The 22,558-nt window shown below is 44.2% G+C and overlaps 1 protein-coding gene across 1 annotated transcript in view; it reads left to right on the top strand.

Annotated features, from left to right (window-relative positions):
* The window catches only part of MAP3K5 (mitogen-activated protein kinase kinase kinase 5), a 173,653-nt gene that overhangs the window by 138,587 nt on the left and 12,508 nt on the right, over positions 1 to 22,558 (top strand). The window contains exons 19-25 of the mRNA XM_045843111.1: positions 1,339 to 1,496; positions 3,637 to 3,814; positions 4,585 to 4,605; positions 7,466 to 7,643; positions 7,734 to 7,902; positions 13,278 to 13,463; positions 17,504 to 17,609. Of these exons, the coding sequence (XP_045699067.1) occupies positions 1,339 to 1,496; positions 3,637 to 3,814; positions 4,585 to 4,605; positions 7,466 to 7,643; positions 7,734 to 7,902; positions 13,278 to 13,463; positions 17,504 to 17,609 (996 nt within the window). The remainder of the gene's footprint in view (positions 1 to 1,338; positions 1,497 to 3,636; positions 3,815 to 4,584; positions 4,606 to 7,465; positions 7,644 to 7,733; positions 7,903 to 13,277; positions 13,464 to 17,503; positions 17,610 to 22,558) is intronic.

Below are 22,558 nucleotides of genomic sequence, written 5' to 3'. Positions count from 1 at the left end.
ATGCTTCCATCCAATAATTTTGCTGATTTAACCTGAGAGCAGAAATAATGAGGTCTGGAGGATAAACCTGCCAAGAGAACAGTATTTGACAAAGTTAATATGTTTTTATTCCCTTTTATGACAACAGCCAGTTTCTGGCTCGTGACAGTGGGTTTTCATAGGAACAACTAAGAGGAATCACATAGCAGCTTTCACCTACCAATCATGCACAGGTGTTCATGAAAGTGTTGTCTGTGTTTATTGAAACGTCTGTCACTGGTTAGAAATCAGAAAATACTGACGTGGCTTCTTTTGGCAAATGCCTCAGGATTTGAAACAATTCAAGATGGCGTCTTGGATGAGTTCCCGTTTGCTGATTATGTCATTTGTATAAGTATATCAGAAGCAGGAGATGTGACAATAATCTCTTTCTGTTCACACTCCATTCCCATTGCTAGACTTCGGGGAACCACTGCTGCGGGTGTTAGAAAGGCACATCCAGCCTCTCATTTGAGCCGGCGATACAATTGCAGTTGAGTGTCCATCTGAGATATGCCAGAACACAACTAGAACCACAGAATCTTGGCTCAACTTTTAATCATATGCATTCTTCAACTCTAATTCCACACAGCCTTTTAAAGCTCTCTTTTTCACTTTGTTCTTCTTCACTCAGTGTCTGGTGATTTGTCTGCACTGATGGCTCATGACCTGCGTTTGGCCTGTTAGACCTGTTGTTCCGTGGACACAGGCACACTGCAGAAGCCACATGTATCTGATTTATACTTTTACATTAGCTCTAACAAGAGCTTTTAGAATCTTCATGCTTTAATGATTGAGAAATAAGAATGAAAACAGAAGGACTAAGCATTTAAATCGGTAATCGAGAAACATAAATCTAAGGAAATGGATGAATGACCTAAACTTTTCTTGGAAAAAACTAGAAGTGTGCATAATAAGAGTTCTCACGTGCTTGAAAAGCTGATTTTAGAAAATGCGATGATGTATTCTCTGTTCTTAAATGACCAGTTGTTAGAAGTTTCTAAGAGGTCCCAATGGAATGATGTCTTAATTATACTATTTAAGAAATGAGAAAGTATCTGTTCATAACCAGATAATATTGGTAAACTATTTTTGTATCACTAATAAAATGTATTATAAAAACTACCATTTTCTCTTTTTAACAGCAGAGGAAACTGGAACTCAAAAAAGATGAGACATTAAGACCTGAATCATGCTTTTAAAGTTACCTTATTTATGTAGAGAAATCGAAACTGTCTATGGATAGTTTTGGATCGAAACTGTCTTGGATATTTGCTGGTTTTCTCTTTTAAAGTGGAACTGTGCTTGCACTATTTCCAGGTACCCTTCAGTATATGGCACCAGAAATAATAGATAAAGGACCAAGAGGCTATGGAAAAGCAGCGGACATTTGGTCTTTGGGCTGCACCATCATCGAAATGGCCACAGGAAAACCACCCTTTTATGAACTGGGAGAACCACAGGCAGCTATGTTCAAGGTCACATTTCATATCTCTTAAATACCTTATAAACCAGTGGATAGAGCTACTGGGTGTTCCGTCTGTGTATGTCATATGTTTTCAGGCAAAAGGAAAGGAGCCTAAGTAAGCATTGTCCGAGAGCGTGTTAAAGTTCAGGAAGGTTCACTCCACTCCATCAGTGTGTGTGCCTCAGATGGAGGGTCTGTCCGCCTTCGTTTTCTCAGCTGTAAAGTGACATCACTGTACCTTCCGTTGACCACCTTTCACACCACTCCCTCCATGGAAGATGATTTCAGCTCATTGGGGAACCCAGTATGAAAATCTTCCACAGCGGGAGATATAAGAACATTTTTTATCTATTTAAGTATTAAATGAAAGCAAAATTTTTCTTCTTTATCATAAAAGTTCGAAACCTCCATTGAAAAAAAGGGCATGATTGCTATTTTAAGTACACCAGTCTTAGCTTCATATACATCCGCTTCTAGCCTGTTAGCAACTCTTTGGGAGTGGGAAGCAGCCCCACCTCCCAAAATAGCGAGCATCTGATATCAAAATGGGGCTGAGAGCCCTGGGCCACAGCTTCCGAATCTGAGTCCCTGCCGTTGTCACTGGCCACCCACCAAGCCAGAGGGAAGCTTAAACTGAAAACTTGTTTCCTGAGAAGTAAAACTCACATGTTATGAATACTTCCCTGTCTCAAGTTGCCTACATTAAAAATACTTTAAATTAAATAGAATTTTTATAACAATTTCAATTTTATTCTCACTGCTGCCATTCTAAAAAAGTTTTTCAATGTTTTCATGTATTTAGTTAAGAGAAAATTTCCTAAGGGATCTTTTTCTCTTTTTCTCTGTTCTCTAAGGCAGAGCACTTTTGATAATTATTTATTTCTTCCCCTGCCACTGACCGTGTTTCTAGCACTTACTGCATTTGTGAATAGCCTCTGATGAGGGGTTGTGTGTTACACACTTCTGCTTTTGTACAAAGCTGGGCTCACTTTAAGCTTGAAGATGATGTGATGGGACACTGCTGACCTGGAAACGAGTAGTGTCACCAAACCTGAAGAGCAGTGAGAACGACCTGTTTTGACATGAATGAGTGGCTTTCTCTTCCTGGTCGATCTCTCAGGTTTTTACCAATGTCTAAGACTTCACTCTGAAATGCTGCCATGTTACCTGTCGGTGCAGGGATCATTATACAGTGTGCGTTAGATGAGACTGTAGGCTCTGGGGCCAGTGTGCAGTGTTTGAATCCAGGCTCCAGCACAAATTACCAGCCTTCTTTTACCTCAGTTTCCTCATTTCCAAAATGGATATAATCTCCAAAATGGATACTACCTATGTGGCAAATGTTTTTTGAGGAATATATCAGATATGTGCAAAGCACTGAGAATAGTAAAGGCTGTATAAATATTACAAATAACTATATATTATTCTCTATGTAATAATATATTTATAGAGCTTATATAATGAAAAAGATCCCTTAGGAAATTTTCTCTTAACTAAATACATGAAAACATTGAAAAACTTTTTTAGAATGGCAGCAGTGAGAATAAAATTGAAATTGTTATAAAAATTCTATTTAATTTAAAGTATTTTTAATGTAGGCAACTTGAGACAGGGAAGTATTCATAACTCATGGCATAAGGAAAAGAACACAGACTCTAGGCCAAACACATTAAGGTTCAAATCCCAGATCTGCCTTTTGATAACCATATAGCCTGACTCCTCTGGGCCTCATCTTCCTCACTGGTGTAACAGGTGTAATGTTTAATCCACAGGGTTATTGGGAGGGTTCAGTGAGATTCACTGACTGGAAATGGAAGAAGCCAAAGCACAGTGTCTGGCACTTAGCTATTATGACCCACATCGTGGTCCCAGTTAAAAATGCCTTTTTTGCTTGCCAGTGTGCTCACGTGCCCTAAAGCTTTTCGGGCTGAATCATTACTTCATAGTGCCGTCTGTAGTCTTAAACAGTTACAAAAGCACTCTGGAAACTTTCTATAACCTGCAGAAAAAAATATCCCTTCTCACTTCAAGAAAGCCCGTGAGCTCGTAGTATGTGATAAAAGGTTTTGTTACACTGGGAGACCAAGTCATGAAACCTGGAGCTCATGTGATGCGGTGTCACCCAGAAGTCACTCTATGCTATGTCGTAGGTGGGAATGTTTAAAGTCCACCCGGAGATCCCAGAGTCCATGTCAGCGGAGGCCAAGGCATTCATATTGAAGTGTTTTGAACCAGACCCTGACAAGAGAGCCTGTGCTAACGACTTGCTTGTTGATGAGTTCCTAAAAGTTTCAAGCAAAAAGAAAAAGACACAACCTAAGCTTTCAGGTACGTGGTTGCACTGAAGAGGGTATGGGTCAGTCATGAAATCCTAAGCTTTTTTGAGATGGATAGTGTTTCAGGTCAGCTACTCTGTCTGTAGCCATCACTGGGAATCGTGTAAACATTGGCACAGTTTCAGTGTTAGAAAGCTGTGTTACCACCACCCTCACAAATGCCAGGATCTCATGCATAATAGTCTGCCATCACCTGGTTAGTCGGTGTTTAAAACTATCATGGCATTCCTGATATGTAGCACATCAGTAGCATTCCTGATATACACTTTCACCTTTGTATATCACAAATATACAAAGGTGAAAGTGTAAAAGGGGTGAAATACAACCTTTTAGCATTGAAACTTCAAATTACACTGATGGGCTACAGAGCTATTACAGAGCAGAGCTGTTACACTTCCAAGCTGTTTAGATAGTGTCTTTTAATTTTTAAGCAGTAAAAAATAAATACCTATGGCCTCTTACAGAATATCTTTCTGAATAATTAGCCCCCCAAAAAAGAAGGATCACCAGTTATAAGTAAAACAGCAGTGTAAAAATATAAATGGTATATTTGCAATAATTTCCACAGCTCATTCTGAGAGGAGAAACAAGTAAATGGTCTAGTCGTTGCTGGCAGTTTTGGTGTTTGTATGGGATGGGGGTGGGCAGGTTGAATGATTGGAAAGGACACCGATTCCCATGTCGGGTCCCCACTTTGTCTGATTCTTCAGTTTAACAACAAACCCAGTGTGTTTATATTGCTCTTTGCTTTTCTTCCCACAGCCCTTTCACCTGGATCAAATGGTGAGTTTGTTGTTATATTTTCCACTGAGCTGAAGCTTGGTGATCAGCTCTAGATCGCCCATCAGATAGGCTCACCCTCCACTCCCTGCTTTCGTGGGTGGCTGGGCGGCTGCTGGGGACCAGGGACCTGTGCAGCTGCAAGCCCGGCCAGGTGCATGATGTCAGAAACCCTCCCCTTTCTCTTCTATGAAGGAAGCTTGAATGGTTCCCCCCTAAGTGCAAGGTGGTGTTTGTATTTTTGAAATCTTCAGTTTGAGTGGAGTCCACACTTTCTTATCTTAGAACCAGTTGGCCCAGTGGATTTCTTGTGGAAAATCTGAATGCCAGATACCTTCCGCTGTCATCTTTGGGGTTGTATGTTCCCTCTAGTTTTAGATGGTCAGGAGTAGTTATATTTTGTTTTGTTTTTGTTTTATTTATTGATTTGAGAGAGAGAGAGAAACATCAATTGGTTCCATTTATTTATGCATTCATCAGTTGATTCTTGTATGTGCCCTGACCAGGGATCAAACCCGCAACCTTGGCCCATCAGGACAGTACTCTAACCAGCTGAGCTACCCAGCCAGGGCCATTGTTTTGTTTTTTTAATACTGGCTTTGCAGATCGTAACTGGGAAGGTAAATTTACTCTAGGAGGAGCAACTAGTTTATGTCAGGGAATAATAAAGGGATGACCGCAGTGTTACATTTGCCTGAGTTGGGCGAGGAGTTGATCAAATACTGTGGTGGGGGTGGGGCGCTTAATGTGCGTTGTTCCCCACCCCCCACCCCCCCACCCCCCGCCAGGGCGGGTCTTTGCAGGCTCCTCAGGTGCCTCAAAGCCCGTCAGCCTGGAGTACACGGTGGTCACTGCCTCTTAGCCCCACCCTGTCCAGTTTTTCATCTTCACTTCTGAGTCAATTACTCTGAGGAGAGCCATCTCCCTCTCCTTCTGCATGGGCAGCCCGTACTCTGGAGGGCAGTTGCTGCATTTTCACAAGGTAGAGGCTGGAGTGCTCCTCGGCCTTCCGCCCAGCCTGCTTTGGGTGTCATAAAATGGGCACTTGCTTCAAGTTATGCAGAAGTCGGTTCTGTTCCCGACTGGTCCCACTTTCTGAATAGGTGACATGCAGTGGTTTGCCTGTTTCACCTGGTGTTCTATGTTGGTAAGGATATCTGCTTCACAGATTAGGTTCTGAGAACAGAATTTTAAAACTACACCGAAGCTTAGTCATGCCCAGAAACACAATCTGTGATAGTTTTATCCCTTCCACATGGTTTGTGATACAGGAAATAAATTCCCATCTCTCTCACTCTCGCGCTCTCTCTTTCTCTCTCTCTCTCTCTCTCTCACACACACTCACACACACACACACACTTAAATTATGTGAACTCAACTATATATACTTGGGGAGAGAGGGAGAGAATTTCAGTCAACAGTTCTGCCCACAGGCCCTCTCCCTGAACATGTGCCTTAGAATAAGCATGAGGCGGCAGGTGTAAATCTGCTGAACTCATGGTCAGTCACGTTTCCCACGTGCCCACTCACCCTTCGTGCTCAAGGTCATTCAAGAGAACTTTGGGCTCTGCTCTGGCTTGAGAGTCTAATTTCACTTAAGATATTATGGGATCTTAAGATTTTATAGAGTCAAAATGAAGAAGGTGGGCATGGGGGTCGGAACTGAGTTCACTTGCTGAGTGGCTGGTCTTGGAAAAATGGCTTCTCCTGAGTCACCTCCTCGCTGTGAATAATTACTGATCTGCAGTCACCGCAGACAGAGTCAGGAGTCCCCTGCTGAGGGAGATCCCACGTCTTCAGGGGCAGTTGTCCATTCAGCCCAATCCAAAAGGAATTCAGTAAAGAAGGGGATTCTGGGAAACAGTGGATTCCTTTTTTACAATTTGACTTCTGCCTTGTTTAGTAAAAGAACTTTGTGGTATTGGGACACTTGTTAGATAGAGATGCTCCTGGAAAAAATTACTTTCTTTAAAACCAGGATTTGGCCCTGGCTGGCATAGCTCAGTGGATTGAGTGCGGGCTGTGAACCAAAGTGTCGCAGGTTCGATTCCCAGTTGGGGTACATGCCTGGGTTGCAGGCCATGACCCCCCAGCAACCACACATTGATGTTTCTCTCTCTCTTTCTCCCTCCCTTCCCTCTCTAAAAATAAATAAATAAAATCTTTTTAAAAAACACAAAAAAAACAGGATATGATGAAATGTAGGAAGTTTCTCTTGTGCCAATCAGCCTCCATCAAAATAAGTGAAAAGCCCGTGTTTGCCATAGAATCAGAGTGTCTGAGAAGTAAGGGAGAGAACATCTAGTCCACTGGTTTCTGAAATTGGTGTTTAGTGGAGAATCCACTCTGGTGAGAATCCTCAGGCAGAGCCCAGACAGATAGGACTAACCGCACATTCGTTGTAGGTAAAACAGTGTTGGAACCTGCATTCTAGAATCTCATAATCCTACTCACTCACCCCATGCAAGGCATCTCCAAGATGCTAAGGTGGACCCTTAAACCTCAGAGGAACATGGTTTAAAAATTGTGAATCTTGACCTTCATTTTATAGATGTGAAAACTCAGTGACCTTTCTAAAGTCTGATGGGGGCGATAAAAATAAAGGAATCAGAACCCAAGACATGCTGGGCCTGATGCTCCCTGCCCTGTTTCATGCCCCTGAGATATTCCTCACAGGGCCGGGGGGACCCGTTCCTCGCCAACGCCCCAGCATGGGTCACGTAATGAGCGTGGGGGGGAGTATCGTGACCAGCCTCTTACATTGGAAGGAGACACTCGACAACTGATACTGCTCTCTTCAGTGGGTACTTCAGCGTGCGTATGTTTTTCAGAGCGTTAACTGTCTCCCCCTCCTGACAAGCAGAATACCTGCGGAGCATATCCTTGCCGGTGCCCGTGCTGGTGGAGGACACGAGCAGCAGCAGCGAGTATGGCTCAGTTTCTCCCGACACGGAGCTGAAGGTGGACCCCTTCTCTTTCAAAGCAAGAGCCAAATCCTGCGGAGAGAAAGATGTAAAAGGAATGCGGACCCTCTTTTTGGGGTAAAGACCTGACTTACGTTGGGTGAAAGAAGTGTATCGTGTGCCCTTTTATAAAGGCAACTGTGATTTACGCTGTGTAAATTATTACAGCATTCCAGATGAAAATTTTGAGGACCACAGCGCTCCACCTTCTCCTGAGGAAAAAGACTCCGGGTTCTTTTTGCTAAGGAAGGACAGCGAAAGGCGGGCCACCCTTCACAGGATCCTGAAGGAAGACCAAGACAAAGTTGTGAGAAACTTAATGGAGTCTCTGGCTCAGGTAAAACCTTTCCTGGAGACTTGGTTTCCCCAGGGCTGACACAGTCTAACTGTGGAGGCCAGTGGGAGTTCCACAGGAGACGTGGAGACGTGAGGCAGCGGCAGTGACGTGACGACACAGCAGACCTACCCCACAGGGGAACAAGGCAGATCCCTCGTGCAGAAACCCCATGTTTAAGCATCAGCTATCTTTAAGTCAAAAGCAAAGCTTTTCACGTGGGTGAAGTTCCCTCTGGTCCCTATGAGCCTCTTTTACTTTTCATTTGTTAGTTCATGTGATCAACAGACACACACTGAGCGACGTGAACTGCTAATTCTGACAGTTGCTCGGGGCCACCTCTCAGGCAGTCCTCTGAGCATTTAGGAAACATTGCAGATGCAGCGGAGACCCTGCGCTTGGGGCGCTGCACCCGGGTGGAGGGCGGTGGGCAGTGGTCAGTAATTAGAGAGCGGGCCAGAGGCCGTTTGGGCATGAAACCACCAGGCTGGCCCGTCAAACTCGGGTTCCCTCCTGTATTCGTTTGCTAACAGATTACCACAAGCTGAGCAGCTTAAATGACAGAAGGTTATTTTTCACAGTTCTGGAGGCTGAAAGTCTAAGAGCACGGAGTTGGCAGGTTTGGTTTCTTCTTGAGGCCTCTCTCCTGAGCTTGCAGTGAGCCCTCTCTCCCCGTCCTCACCCGGCTTTTTTTTTCTCTGCGCTCCCTGGTATCTCTTCCTCTTCTTAGTCCCACAAGAACAATAGTCCTACTGGGCTAGGGCCCCGCCCTACAATCTCATTTAACCTTAATTACCTCATAGAGATCCTATCTCCAAATACAGTCACTTTGGAGGTTAGGGCTTCAACATAGGAATCTAGGCAGGGGGAGGACACAGTTCAGCCCATAATACCCAGGAATGGGTTTCCTGGAATTCTGCTTACAGATAGGTGGAGGAATCTCCTTGCCTGCTCTGCACCATCCGAAATGGTTTCCCCAGCTCCAAGCCTCCGGGGTGCCCCCTCTGGATGTACGCCCCCACAGACACACTCAGCCCCAGACTCTGCTGTTTCAGTTGTCGTATGGGCACCAGGGATTTGTCCGTGTGCTTCAGCTCCTGTGGCCACGACCTGTCCTCCCTGATTAGCTTGGACTGCATGTACCTTCTTCTCTCCCTTTTGACCTGGAGAAACAGCTGCAAAAAGGGTGGAGCTGAAGGAGTTGGGTCAGGCATTTAGTTTCCCAGTCTAGCAGTTTACCTGTCCCTGGCTTGGATTGGGGTGTGCATGGACCAGGCAGGCTCGTGGGCGAGTGTGTGTACACATTTCTTGGCTGTTATTGTTCAGCCCCGCTTGTCTTTGTCTTGAGAACCCCACTAAGAGTCCTGCTGACTCCATCACCTTAGGAGTTCTCTAATGTCCACCTCTGTTGATCACATAGGAGGAACTGAAAGGGTCTCTGGGTACGAGGAGAACTGAAATGAGCACCATCTATGTTTTCTGGGAAAACCCTGACTTGAGACTAAAGGAAACTGCCTCGAATAGTTACTCTGAGGCCCAAGAAGGAGGGGCTCTGGGTGGGGGGTAGCCAGGGCCCTCAGAGGGGTGGGATGAGAGCCTGGGGTGCTGCCCAGGAGTAGGAGGACATGGGAGCAACCTTGAACCTTTAGCTTTCTCTCTTGCTGTTCCTTCCTCTCACTGTGGTAACTGAGAATTGGATGGCGTGAGATAGGAAGGGGAACCAAGTTCAGAGGGAAAGAGCAATCAGGCAGCACTTGAAGGTCAGTGCACTTATTCACAAATACTGGCATCTGCTACATGCCAGGCACTGTTCTGTGTGCTGGGGACACTACAGTGAACAGAACTGAAGAAAAAAAAAACTGCATCCAATTGAGGCTATCATTCTACAGGAGGAAGACAAACATAAAAAATGAGTATGTATTTAAATATACAGGGTGGAGCAAAAGTAGGTTTACAGTTGTTTGCATGGAAAATAATAAATAATACAAGAATAAACTGTATTGTGTACTTAAAACTGTAAACCTACTTTTGCCCCACCCTGTATGGTAACATATATAGTTAAATATATAGTTATAATATGTAATCATAATAAGCATTGTAAAAATAATAAATTTTAAGCCATTAGCAATAACAAGCAATTTCTGGGGGCCAGGTATTTTCCTTAGGCTGTCATAGGCACTTACTCATCTAGCCCTCATGACGGGGGCACTAGAGCCGTGGCTCTGTTAGCACCCTCATTCTGCAGAGAGGCAAGTAACTAGCCTGGGCCACGCAGGTCTGAGTGGCAGAGCCAGGCAGTCTGGCTCCTGGGTCTGTACTCTTAACCACCACACTGCTCTCCTTCCTGGGTGACAGATGGTAACAAGTGCTGGGAGAAACATAAAGCAGGGGAGGGGATGGTGTAGGGGGGCGGTGCGGAGGGATACTTTTAGCCACTGTGGAGTGAAGGGCTCCCCTATGGCCACTAGTGTAAGATGCCTGTTTCAGGCCAGAAACACGGAGCCCAGGGATTGCTTAAATCTCGTACTCCTCCCCAGAGCGTGTGCTTTCCCAGCACTGAAGAGGTCTACCTGGGGTTTTTCTTTGTCTCCCTGCTGGACCATATGTCCACCAGGGCAGAGCCAACCTTGATCACTGTCATTGTCCCTCATCCCATCACAGAGCCCAGCAAGAGATTTCATTCCCATGACTATGCTGAAATTCTTAAATTTTGATGTTGGCTAATCCTACTCAAATTTTTTGTGATTTCCTCACACTTGCACACTTGAATGTTCTTTGTACATGGAGAAATGAAAGAAAACCTTAAGTTAAAATATGCCATCAGAGGACATGCCTTGGTGCAGCAATAGGGCAGGACTAGTAAGGACCAGAAACTGCTGGTCAGAATCACATGCTAAATCCAGAATCATCAAGTTATAGCAAGGGTCCTTCTGATCATACTGCTAAGGACACCGTGAACCCTTTCCTGTGATACCACCTGACAATCTAGTGGTAAAACAGGTCCTGACCCAGGCTTACTGCTGGCTCTTCAGCTGTTTGGGTCAGAAGAATGTAATGATTGGGAGCTTGGGCTCAGCCTCAACTTGCCTCTATTTGTGGGACCTGGTTTCACCACTTTAAATTAAAGCCTGTGTGATTTGGGCAAGCTATTTAACTGCTCTGAATTGCCTCGTCTGCAAAAAAGAGAAAATACTATAAGGAATAACTAAGATCATGAGCAATTGAGATGGCAATAGAAAGTGTTCCACAAATGTTAACTATTATTATTGTTGTTAGCAAACAGGCTAATAACAATTATTTATTATCTTTACATTTTTTCCTCTAACCAGATAGAAATAATTCTTTTCATTGCATTAAACATTTCCCGATACAGCCTTCCTTTTAAGCCTATCCTTAATAACAAGACCAAAGTGTAGATGTTGGTCAGACCCTGAAAACTGCCCACAAAAGCCCTTTCAGTCTGTAGCGTACCTCAGACTGTACATTCAATGTACAGTCTGAGACATCCACTCATCGTTTTTAAGGAAATTTAAAAAATAAAGAATAGAGAGCACCTTTGCAGAAGATTCTGTGATGGTACCAGGCATACTTAAAAAAAGGCACCCTGTCAAATGCTACCTTTGGATATAGTGAATCAGGCTTACGTGATAACAAAGGAGCTCATTTATGCAGGCACATTCGTGAACGCACATGGAGATAGGAGGTAAAAACACAAATAATTATGTAAGCGGCTGAAATACTAGAGAGAATACATTTCCCGAAGTAAACAGCATTCCTTTGTAGGACAGTGGCACTCACATCCAAAAACCAGGAGCAACATGCTTTTCTGTTGTAAAAACAATGCTAATGTCAAAAATGCTTGCTGTTTAAACTGCTGGCAACCATGGTTTTTCACTAAGCTAAGCTTCCAATTCCTGAATAACACATTTTTCTTCCTGAACATATTTTCATGTTATTACGATATTGCCTGTGAACCTTTACTTTGGGGGTAATTTAATTCTTGGTAAGAAAAGAAACAGTTTATAATTGTTCCCAATCTGATTTTAAAATATTTCCTTAACGACAGCTTTCAAGCTACAATATAATCTTTTCTCATGCAAACATAAGCATGAGAGAGAGCTTCCAGATGAAAATATATTGAGAGGAGGGACTTGATGGGGCATTTCTCTTTTATTGTAATAGAATCCTAGAAATTGTGATTTTCACAACCCAGTTGAAGAATTTAATTTTGATGATTCCGTAATAGAATGTATGAGTTAGAAATAAGCATAATAAAAATCCTGAAAATAAATAACATCCTACTATATCATCTTTAAGAAAACAATGTTCCTTGAGCAAAGTAAAAAACGAATTCAACTTGAGAAGGGAAATTTTTTTAAAGGTACCTTGGTTTATTTTTTTTTTAAGATTTTATTTATTTATTTTCAGAGAGGGAAGGGAGAGAGAAAGAGAGAGAGAGAAACATCAATGTGCGGTTGCTGGGGTCCATGGCCTGCAACCCAGGCATGTGCCCTGACTGGGAATCGAACCTGCGATGCTTTGGTTCACAGCCCGTGCTCAATCCACTGAGCTATGCCAGCTAGGGGGAATTGTTTTAATACTGTATTTTATTTTTACTATATAAAATAGTCCATTGATCAATTCTTATAACTAATTGCCTCATTGATGGGTAAGGAGTTGTTTCAAGGACAGAGTGTGGAGCAAGCCCCTTTCAGCTGCAAGGAAGTGACACACTCCAGGGCGACTGAAGTACTGGGGACATGCAGGTAGAGACGCAGCAGTGAGGGAAGTGGACTCTCAAGGCAGTCCAGCCACGGTGCCTTGACAAGCCTGGAGTGTGATTCCAGGGGACTTCAGGTTCCTGGATTTTGTGCACCTGGCTTGGTGGCTGTGGGCCTTTCGGTGTACCATTCCTGTTTGTGTCCACTTCTCTCCATATCGATTGTCACTCTCAACTTCATGGTTTCAGCTTCCTTATGACTGGATGTACTCTTGTCCCTGTTTTATGACATCCCTCTCTGGGAGACTTTGAGCTTGAGGTCCTATGGCTTATTGCTTGAATCTCTCCTTGGTTCCTGATTAAAATTTCTGAGAGCGAGAATCTTATTGCTTCCACCTGTCTCTGCTTGGGCAAAGCTTTGTATATCTGACTGTATCATGGCTACTAGCTAACATATGGGGTAGGTGCCCTTCCTCCCAAAGTCTGATTATTTCTTGGGGAGGGACGTAGAAGGGGAAGGAGCCATATCCTCCAGGTGGGGTCTTCTTTCTTGGCGGGGAGCATTTGGAAGCCCAGACATTCTCAGCAGGAGCTGTGGGAGTGGCAGGCCTGTGCTGATATGTCCAGCATGATTGAGTGACATGGTTTTTATTCGCAGGGGTCCGAAGAACCGAAACTAAAATGGGAGCACATCACAACCCTCGTCACCAGCCTCAGAGAGTTTGTGAGATCCACTGACCGCAAAATCATAGCCACCACACTGTCAAAGCTGAAGCTGGAGCTTGACTTCGACAGCCACGGCATCAGTCAGGTCCAGGTGGTGCTCTTCAGTTTTCAAGATGCTGTAAGTGTGGTCTTTTTGCCAAAGTTTTCCCACGAGCTCTGGCTAAAATTAGTCAGAAAAAAATTGGATGAAACATTCAGTTCTGTTATCTTTGCTTTCTTTAATAATTTCAATGAATTGTGGATAAGTGTGAGATGGTGGACCTTTTGTGTGCTTGTCAGTGTGAGATTTGTTTTCTGTATTTGCATCTTCCAAAGCTAGATACACATAAAATTGAACACTGTGTAACATAGCAAAAGTTGTAAACATCTTCCAGGGCTGACCTTTGTTCTTACGTATTAAGCAGTGGGTCACTATTTTGGTGACTTGAGCAACAGAACACACTTGAGTCATGCACTTTCCAATTCTGTATGGCAGATGCCATCTAGTGGTCACTGAGAGAATGACCATACAGATTGGAATGGCCACTAATGAATAAAACCAATAATTTTTTTTTTTTTTTTCAGTTTTTCTCTAGTTTCCATTCAGAACATTTCAAACACTTTTGTTTAATAAATATTCAATATTTCCTGGCCAGAAATATACTTCAGAGTATAGGGCATCAGTGAATGAAAATTAATACATGTGATGTAATGACACATTGCTGACAGTTCCTCTCTTTCAAACTTGGTTGCTAGGCAATGCCAACTAGAAGTCAGTCATCCAAAGGCCTGATTCAAATCCATATCTGCTATTTTTGAATGAGACTTATCTGTGGAACTTTGTACCAAAAAAGCCTGAAGCTATTCCTGGAAGGTGCTTACAAGGTGTAGGAGATTAAAATAAGAGAGTTCTGCCCTGGCTGGGGGGTCTCAGTGGATTGAGTGTGGGCCTGCAAACCAAAGGATCACTGGTTCGATTCCAAGTCAGGGCACATGCCTGGGTTATGGGCCAGGTCCCTAGTACGGGATGCACAAGAGGCAACCACATATTGATGTTTCTGTCCCTCTTTTTCTCCTTCCCTTCCCCTCTCTCTATAAACAAACAAACAAAAAAACAAATAAAATAAGAGAGTTCTTGGCAGTGGCTGTCTTGTGAATATGGAAGTACTTTGCGTAATTTTATTTAAATTTCAAAAATTAATTTACTCCTAATGTATTTATTGCTTTTATGTAGAAAGTATCATGGCAATTATATTTAGAGCTTCAAATGATTCTCGATTTAAAACCAAATTATAATTCTTCCACAGCCACTGACATTCTCTTAGACTCTGTGAAGCCACTTGGTCTTCAGGTTATATTGTGAGTGGGGACAAGACTCCTGACGTGACTGAGGTCATGGGAAGTGAAAAGAACGGGCAAAGCCTGTCATTAATAGTAAATGCTCCAGGCACACTTACACACACACACACTCTCTCTCACTCACACGTTCACTCACCGCCCTTCAGAACGGGCATGAACTCAGAGGACGGGCCCTGTGTAATACACGTTTCATGACAGGCTATGAGGAGCGGGTCATAGTTATAGAGGACCCGTGTCCATCTTCCGTGTGTGATCTGGAGAGAAACATTCTAGTTTATCAGGTGTTACACCCAGTGTGAAGTCAAATGAGCAGGAAAGTCCTTTAAGAAACAAAGGTACCAGGACAAACTCATTCTGGTAGGATTTCCTGGAGCAAGCGATCACCGAGCAGTGCTTCCCTTCCTCGGGAGCAACCGCTGTGAGGAACCCCGCAGACCCATTCCCTTCTGACAGGGATTTTGATGAAGATGGAGCAGGGGCAGGTCTTACCAACCGGAATTCCAGTTGCTGGCGTGGGATTGCAGCTCGGTCACCTCCAAGGTCTCTAGTCAGGCACCTGTTAAAAAACTAGCCTCTTTTCTTAGAGGCCAGTGTCAGCCAACAGTTAGTGGAGTTAATCCAAATTTTAAATAAGTCTCTCCCAGCCTTATGATAAAGTTTAGTTTTTAAAAGGTAATGCATACATATGCATACAGTGGAACATTCTTCACCCTTAAAAAGGAAGTTCTAACACATTACACTAAGTGAAATCAGCCAGTCACAAAAATACTGTGTGATTCCACTTAACCTAAGATACCTAGAGTAGCTATAATTCATGGGACAGGAAGTAGAATGGTGGCTGCCAGGGGCTGTGGGTGGGGGCAGGCAATGTGGAGTTATAATCAATGGGTACAGAGTTTCAGTTTTTCGAGATGAAAAGAGTTTTGGAGATCGACAGTGGTAACATGACAGTGTCACTGTACTTGATGCCACTGCATGCTTAGAAGTGGTTAAGATGATCAATTTATGTTATGCTTATTTTAAACAATTTTTATAAAGAAAAAAAGACAATGCATATATCTATTTCAGTGTCTGTTGAAATGTGTGAAATACTACTAGTCACTTTAAAAACATGCCCTTACGTGCAGTCAGCTGAGAAACTGGCGGCTGCACTTGCTGCTTCTGAGAAGAAGCTAGCCACTTCTCGAAAGCATAGCCTTGACCTGCCCCACCCTGAGCTACAGAAGGAACTGCCACCCAGGGAGTCAGTCCTCTGGAGGTAGTTGGGACTAGGAGTGCACTGTCTGGGAGGGGGTGCTGCAGCCTGCTTGCTCACGAGCTCTAGGCACCCTCCCACAGGAGCAGCAAGAGTCACTGCAGAAGCAGGAAACCATCCGTGAGGTGGCCTCTTCAGAGGATAACACTGATGAGGGGCCTGAGAACAGCCAAGGTGTATAGGAGCCAAGCTTGGTACCAACCCCAGAAGTGGGCCAGGATCTACACCTCAGAGGAGCAGGAAAGGGTGAGGAAGAAGATGCCCTCTTGCCCAGGAACCCCAGAATGGAAGGCCTGGTGTCCCCCAGAGGAGGCTGGCATCCCACAAGTCCCTGAGGGGACAGCCGGCTCCTTGTCACTAGTGCCCAGCCTGGGTAGGGCTGGACCCACAGACCCCATCCCCACTGAAGACTGCTTGAAGACCCAGCCCCTCCATACCCGGCACTAACAGCACTCTCTCCCAGCTCGTCAGGACTCGCCCCCACCGTTGGTCCACTGCTTGCTCCACCTCAGGTCCTGGAAATTCCTCATTAAGGGCTCAGAAGGGGCATCCTCAAGCAGAAGGGCAACAATGGAAGGCGGGCTGGTCAGCTCCCAGGATTTGGAAGCCGCAACTCCAGCCCACCCTGAGAACCTGTCTCCAAGGCTGAAGGGGAAGTCATGGCCACCCAAGGACCCTGGGCTGGCCCACCAACCTTGTGAGCTCAGCCAAAGCTGGCTGTGGGAGCCTGAGTGTGCACAGAGAAAGAGCAGCAGGCCCTGGGCATCACTGAAGTGCCTGATGCCTCAGGTGACGGGAGGCAGAACGTTCTATGCAGAAGCCACCCCTTCATTCAGGAGCCTGGGCCCAGCCTGCTCCAGAGGGGCTGAGACCCAGGGGACCCTCAAGAGCATCAGGACTTGGCATTGGCACCCGATGAGCTGTTAAAGTAAATACGGCAGTGGTTCGGCGTTTCCTGCACTCAGACCTGTGTAACATGCTCTCGGAAACCAAACACACACATACATACCCTTACAACAAAGATTTTTTTCATGTGAACAGCTTTTCTGGAGTACTTTAACAGATTATTGTCCCATTTGCAGATGTGAAGAAGTGTGGGAAGGAAGTCCAGGCACTCAGTACACACTCATTACCCCCTTCACCTGCTTTTCCAGGTCACCAGAGTGTGCCGAAGCTCTTGGTTGGGTTAGACGACAGAGTCGTAACATTTAGAGAAACTTTATTTTTATCTCTCGTCCCCCACTTTACCTCCTCAGCCTTCTAATCTGCAGACATCATGAAAGGTGGAAGCTGCATGTTCTAAGTTCCGACAGAGCAACCTTCCCATTTAACAGGAATGCCTTTCCCTTAAGGAAGGTATCTCATTGGTTTACATGGGGTTCACCGAACTTTAAATTGAAGTGTCAATTTTTCACTTGTTTTCCAGGTGACACAAATTATTCACATCTCAAGGGGAAGAAAACTTTGTATTATTTTGTTGATAAATCGCCACTCAGATACTTGCATCAGCTAAGTTATTTGCAGTTAAAAAGTAAAGTAGACTAAGTGTCACTCTCTTTCTCCAGGTCAACAAAGTTCTTCGGAACCATAACATCAAGCCACACTGGATGTTTGCCTTAGACAGCATCATCCGGAAGGCGGTGCAGACAGCCATTACCATTCTGGTCCCAGGTCAGAAATATTTCATTGGTTTGTAAATACTTAGTGTTTGATATTGTAAATGACTATTCATCGGCCATTTATGTGTCTCATTGCTGTGTTAAAGACCAGGTTAACGAGGTTAGCCTTTTTTATTAATCTTTTCCAAGTCAACAGATAGCATTTATCCAGGGCATACTGTCCAGTGTGGAGGGGCTCCCCTGCAGGCCCCGCCTTCCTCCCCCCCCAGCCGCCACAGATGAGAATAAGTCTCCCAAGACATGATCTGCTTGGGGGAGGAAACGTGGCCAATCTCTCAGAGGAGAAGGGGCAGGAGCCTGTTCCCCAATGGGCTTTCATTGGGTTGATTTGCATAGGAATGTAGATAAAGCTCATTAATCATTGCCAGACAGTAAGGATCAAACAATAGATAACAAAGAACTCTGAGGCCTATTTTGAGTCAGCTCTTTATAGCTAAAGAGCTGTAAAACTTTGAGGAACAAACGTACTTCTTGTTTGGACCCTTATCATCTAATTGAGAGCATTCTAAACAAAGCAGGTTTCACAGGACTTTACGTATTCTTTCTTAGGCCTGATTGCCCGGGGAACCTGCCCTTTCCAGCACAGGGCTGCACCACCCTCTGTCATTGTTTCAGGCTTGGGTGGAGCAAGGGAAATAAGGCAGCCAGGAGATTAGGAGATTTCTCGCAGACAATGAGGACTCAGACTTTGTCAAAGCCAAGGGGCGAGGGTCCATCACCCCCTTTTGCTGTAGCCCCCAAAGTCCTTCCTTGGGGGCCTCCCACGTGATCATGGTTGTCTTAGGTCATTCCCCCCTTGGGGAATCTTACCCATCATTGGCTAACTGACCAAGTATTGGGGGCCAGTTATGGATGAAGTAAAACGGAGCAGAAGCGGCACTCCTGCCAGGGAGATAAGCTTTTGTCTCCTTGGTGGCTTATGGTCCAAGGTCACTCCCTTAGCCTTAGCCTTGGCGGGGGTTACAGCTTCTCAAACTAGGCAGGGCGGTTCCCAACAGTCCAACAAGCAAAGTGTGGACAACGAGTGAGGAACATTTGCTTCCTTGTCTTTAAAGAGCGGGTTTGGATATGAAGAGAAAGATAAAACTATACAGGTGACCCACATACATATGCATTTCAATATACAGCTATCTGCGCCCACAAAACACATCCCTGTCTCGTCTTTTACCATTGGTTCCCAGACCTGCCAGTGCCTTGAGTGAGAGAAGGAGTTCTTTCTTCAGTGTCACAGTTTTCTGAGCTCCATGGCACACTGCGTAAGAATTTGCTGGGGAGAAAGTCCGAGAATCTAATTTTAACCCCACTCCCAGGTCATTTTGATACACAGCTAAGTCCGGAAATCACTGGTCTAGACAGATGCCAGCTGTGTCTGCAGTGAGGTACGAATGGGGGATGTTGATGGACCAGGGACGAGGAGCGTACTCATACTCTGAGGTGTTTTCCAAAGTGTTTTGATGGCCCTTTCACCATATGTGTGTGTCTCTATGTGCATGTGTGTATAGTGTGTTTGTATGTAAATGGATTTAGATACATAAATTAGAAACATGTCCTATTGTACTGTTTTGTGCATATATCATAAAGCATTCTAAGGTAGAAATTTTAAAAGATAAATATAAATGATTTTAAAGTTTAGGTTATTTATAAATGGTTCTACAAACTTCTAAGTCACTCTCAACCCTTCAAAGTTATAGAATTCCCTGTCTTCTCCTAGAATGCTTTGCCTGACTTGAGACTGAAGGCATCTGTGTCACTCTTTATATTAAACATTATGAAACATTAATTTATTTTTTAAATGAATTTTTTAAAGATTTTGTTTATTTATTTTTAGAGAGGGAAGGGAGAGAGAAAGAGAGAGAGAGAAACATCAATGTGTGGTTGCTGGGGGCCATGGCCTGCAACTCAGGCATGTGCCCTGACTGGGAATCGAACCTGCAATGCTTTGGTTCGCAGCTCACGCTTAATCCACTGAGCTATGCCAGCCAGGGCCATTTATTTCTTGCATAAGAAACATCCCTCATACCTTTGCATTCTGTACCTTTGCCGCCTTCGGGTCTCGACTTAAAAGACACCTCCTCAGAGAGTCCTGACCTACCGCAAATTCTAAAGTAGGCTCCCTGGTATTCTCTCTCCTTGGAAATGCTTTTTCCCCATCTGCGGCACTTGCCACAATCTGAAACTACTTTTATTTTTTTGTCTACTGGCTGTTTCTCTCACCAGAGAGTAACTGTGTCTGATTAGTCTATTCTGTGCTGAGCATATTATCCAGTACAGTGCCTGGAAAACAGTAGACCCATGAAAAATACTGGTTGAAACAGTAAGTAAACAATTTTCATACAATTATAACAAATTAGAACATAACTTAGACAAAATCTAGAGAGGCTTTGAAACATAGGACTAGCGGTTGGATGTGAACCTCAGGACTGTAAAGCTGACATAAGACTAATGCAGCGCGCTGAGGAAGTTAACAGGTACTCAGATGGCCTGTCACTGGGGTGAGCGTGGACGTGCGAGCTGCACTGCAGCGGGTTATGTACTGGCCAGGGGCACCGGGCGAGAGGGAGTGGGCGTGTGTCTGCACAGGGCTGGGTACAGCCACGAGTGAAATGCAGTAGTTGCCTGGATTAAGAATGCCCAAATGAGAAAAGGAAAAATGGGTTATATCTTAGAATAAATTAAATATCATATAAGGATCTATTAATCTAATTTTTAAAAAAACTTTCTGCCCTGGCTGGCGTAGCTCAGTGGATTGAGCGCGGGTTGGGAACCAAAGTGTCCCAGGTTCGATTCCCAGCCAGGGTACATTCCTGGGTTGCAGGCCAGAACCCCCAGCAACCGCACTCTCTCTCTCTCCCTCTCTCTCTCTCTATCTCCCTCCCTTCCCTCTCTAAAAATAAATAAATAAAATGTTAAAAAAAAAAAAAAAGAACTAACATGTAACTGGAGACCTAAGTGAGGAATGAGATTTGGTTTAAAAAAAAATTAAAAAAATAAAAAAAAACTTTGTTAAAATGGATTGTCTAAATGTGATGGCTTATATCCCGGAACTGAGAAAGAGCATCAGCATAAAAGTGGCGCGATTCGAATGAGGTCTGAGTGTAGCTGATTTTACCTTCTTAGTTTTGATAAGTGTATCATAGTTACATAAGATGTATAAAAGGTGGGAGGAATATGGGATTCTTTGTATTGTCTTTGCAACTTTTCCATAAATCTAGAATTCTTCCAGAACAAAGTTTAAAGAGCACACTGAGTATCACGCTGCAGGTGAAATGCTGTTGAGCTCAGGGAGGGCCGGCGTGAGTGCCCAGCGGCCTGCCTCCTCTTGTGTGGCCCCGCGACGGGCATGCTCTGCCCCAGCCCACGTGTGGAATGGGGCACTTTCTTTAGGAAAAGGGTTTGCTAAGTAGGAGTCTCAGATGACAATTGAAAGTACTGCTGGAAAGGTCTTTTTTTAAGTGGAAATTTTAGAGGAGGATTACATAAAGTACTTTTTCTGTCCCATTCAGGACCGGGGACGACAGGCTGCGAAGGGCTGTCTGCCCTTACAGGGTGATGGGCCTGCGTGACAGGGTGAGCTGATTTCAGGCATCTGGCAGGTCCGCCAATTTCCACACGTCCCTAAGGGTTTCATTATGCAGAAGCATTCAAGGGAGCTACGTTAAACATGCCTGTCTTCATATTCTCCTGATAAAAATTCCTTTTAGATGACAGATTACTACAATTAACCTACCAAATTTTGAAAGACATGCTAAAGAAAACAACAGATGTAAAAAGTATGTCATTGTGACCACATACATTTACTAGCTCTGTTTGCAGAGAGGACCCAGATTTTGGTTTCTAAATACCATTCCTTTTTTCTTCTTTAACTTATAAATTTAATTAATTTTATTTATTGTTTAAGTTTTTTTATTGTATTCTATTACAGTTGTCCCAACTTTCCCCCCTTTGCCCTCCTCCACCCATCCCACCGCCCCCCCCCATCCGCTCCCACAGTCGATTCCCTCTCGGTTGCCCATGTCCATGGGTCATCCACACAAGCTCTTTAACTAGTCCCTTCCCCTTCTTTTCACGGTCATCCCTCCCCTGTGGTCACCATCCCTTTAGTAAAAGGAATCAGAGCTCCTTGGAGAAATATTTGATCCCAGGCTTGGAGCAGGGGAAATACTAGATGAACCTGGAACATCTCGTGATGCCAAAAGTAAGGAAGTGCCCCCAAAAGGAAGGATAGAGGCTTATTGAAAGGACACTGGAGACAGCTTGAAGGCATTCCCAAAAGTCTAGGCCTAAGCAGTTTGAGCAGTAAAATAATTACAGCATTGGGATATAGCCCATGGAATAAACTAAATTTAATTCATGAGTCCATACTGCTCTAAGTAATTGAATAAATAAACATATGGAGAAGAAGGGCTAGGTCTTTGGTTTAGTAGAATTCCAGTTAATAAGAGTAGAAGGAATGAAGGAATTAGGCAAACACCACTGCAGTAGTGACTGCAGGCAAAAACCATCAGTGGCTGCAGAGGTTGCTAGGCAAACGAGCAGTGAGAAACAGGATATTTGAATGATCCCAAAATATCTCCCCCAAGATATGTAGTAATTACAAAGGGAAAACGGTGACTTTACAGTGGAGGAAGCTGGCAGATGTCTTCTTTACCCAATGATCAGGGTAAATATCACAGTTATAAGCTACATCAGCATCGTGTGCCTCCTAGTGTGATGCACTTAGAAGGGCGCAGCATCAACTTTGTGCTTTTCCTACCAAAAATGCACGGCTTCAACCTAAACAGGACATGACATTGGTGAATTAAAAAGTACAGACATAATGCAAAATAATTGACTAGCACTGCTCTAAAGTGTGGAGGTCATGAGTGCTAAAGAAATACAAGGGGACCGTCACAGATTAGAAGAGATAGGAAACAGTGCCGCTCAATGCACTGTGAGATCCTG

This window comes from Phyllostomus hastatus, unplaced genomic scaffold (assembly GCF_019186645.2).
Source record: "Phyllostomus hastatus isolate PE091 unplaced genomic scaffold, TTU_PhHast_1.1 phas_contig_40, whole genome shotgun sequence".
NCBI classification, from domain to species: Eukaryota; Metazoa; Chordata; class Mammalia; order Chiroptera; family Phyllostomidae; genus Phyllostomus; species Phyllostomus hastatus.
Note: the sequence above shows the minus strand (reverse complement) of the source record. Positions and strands in the feature narration are given on the sequence as shown.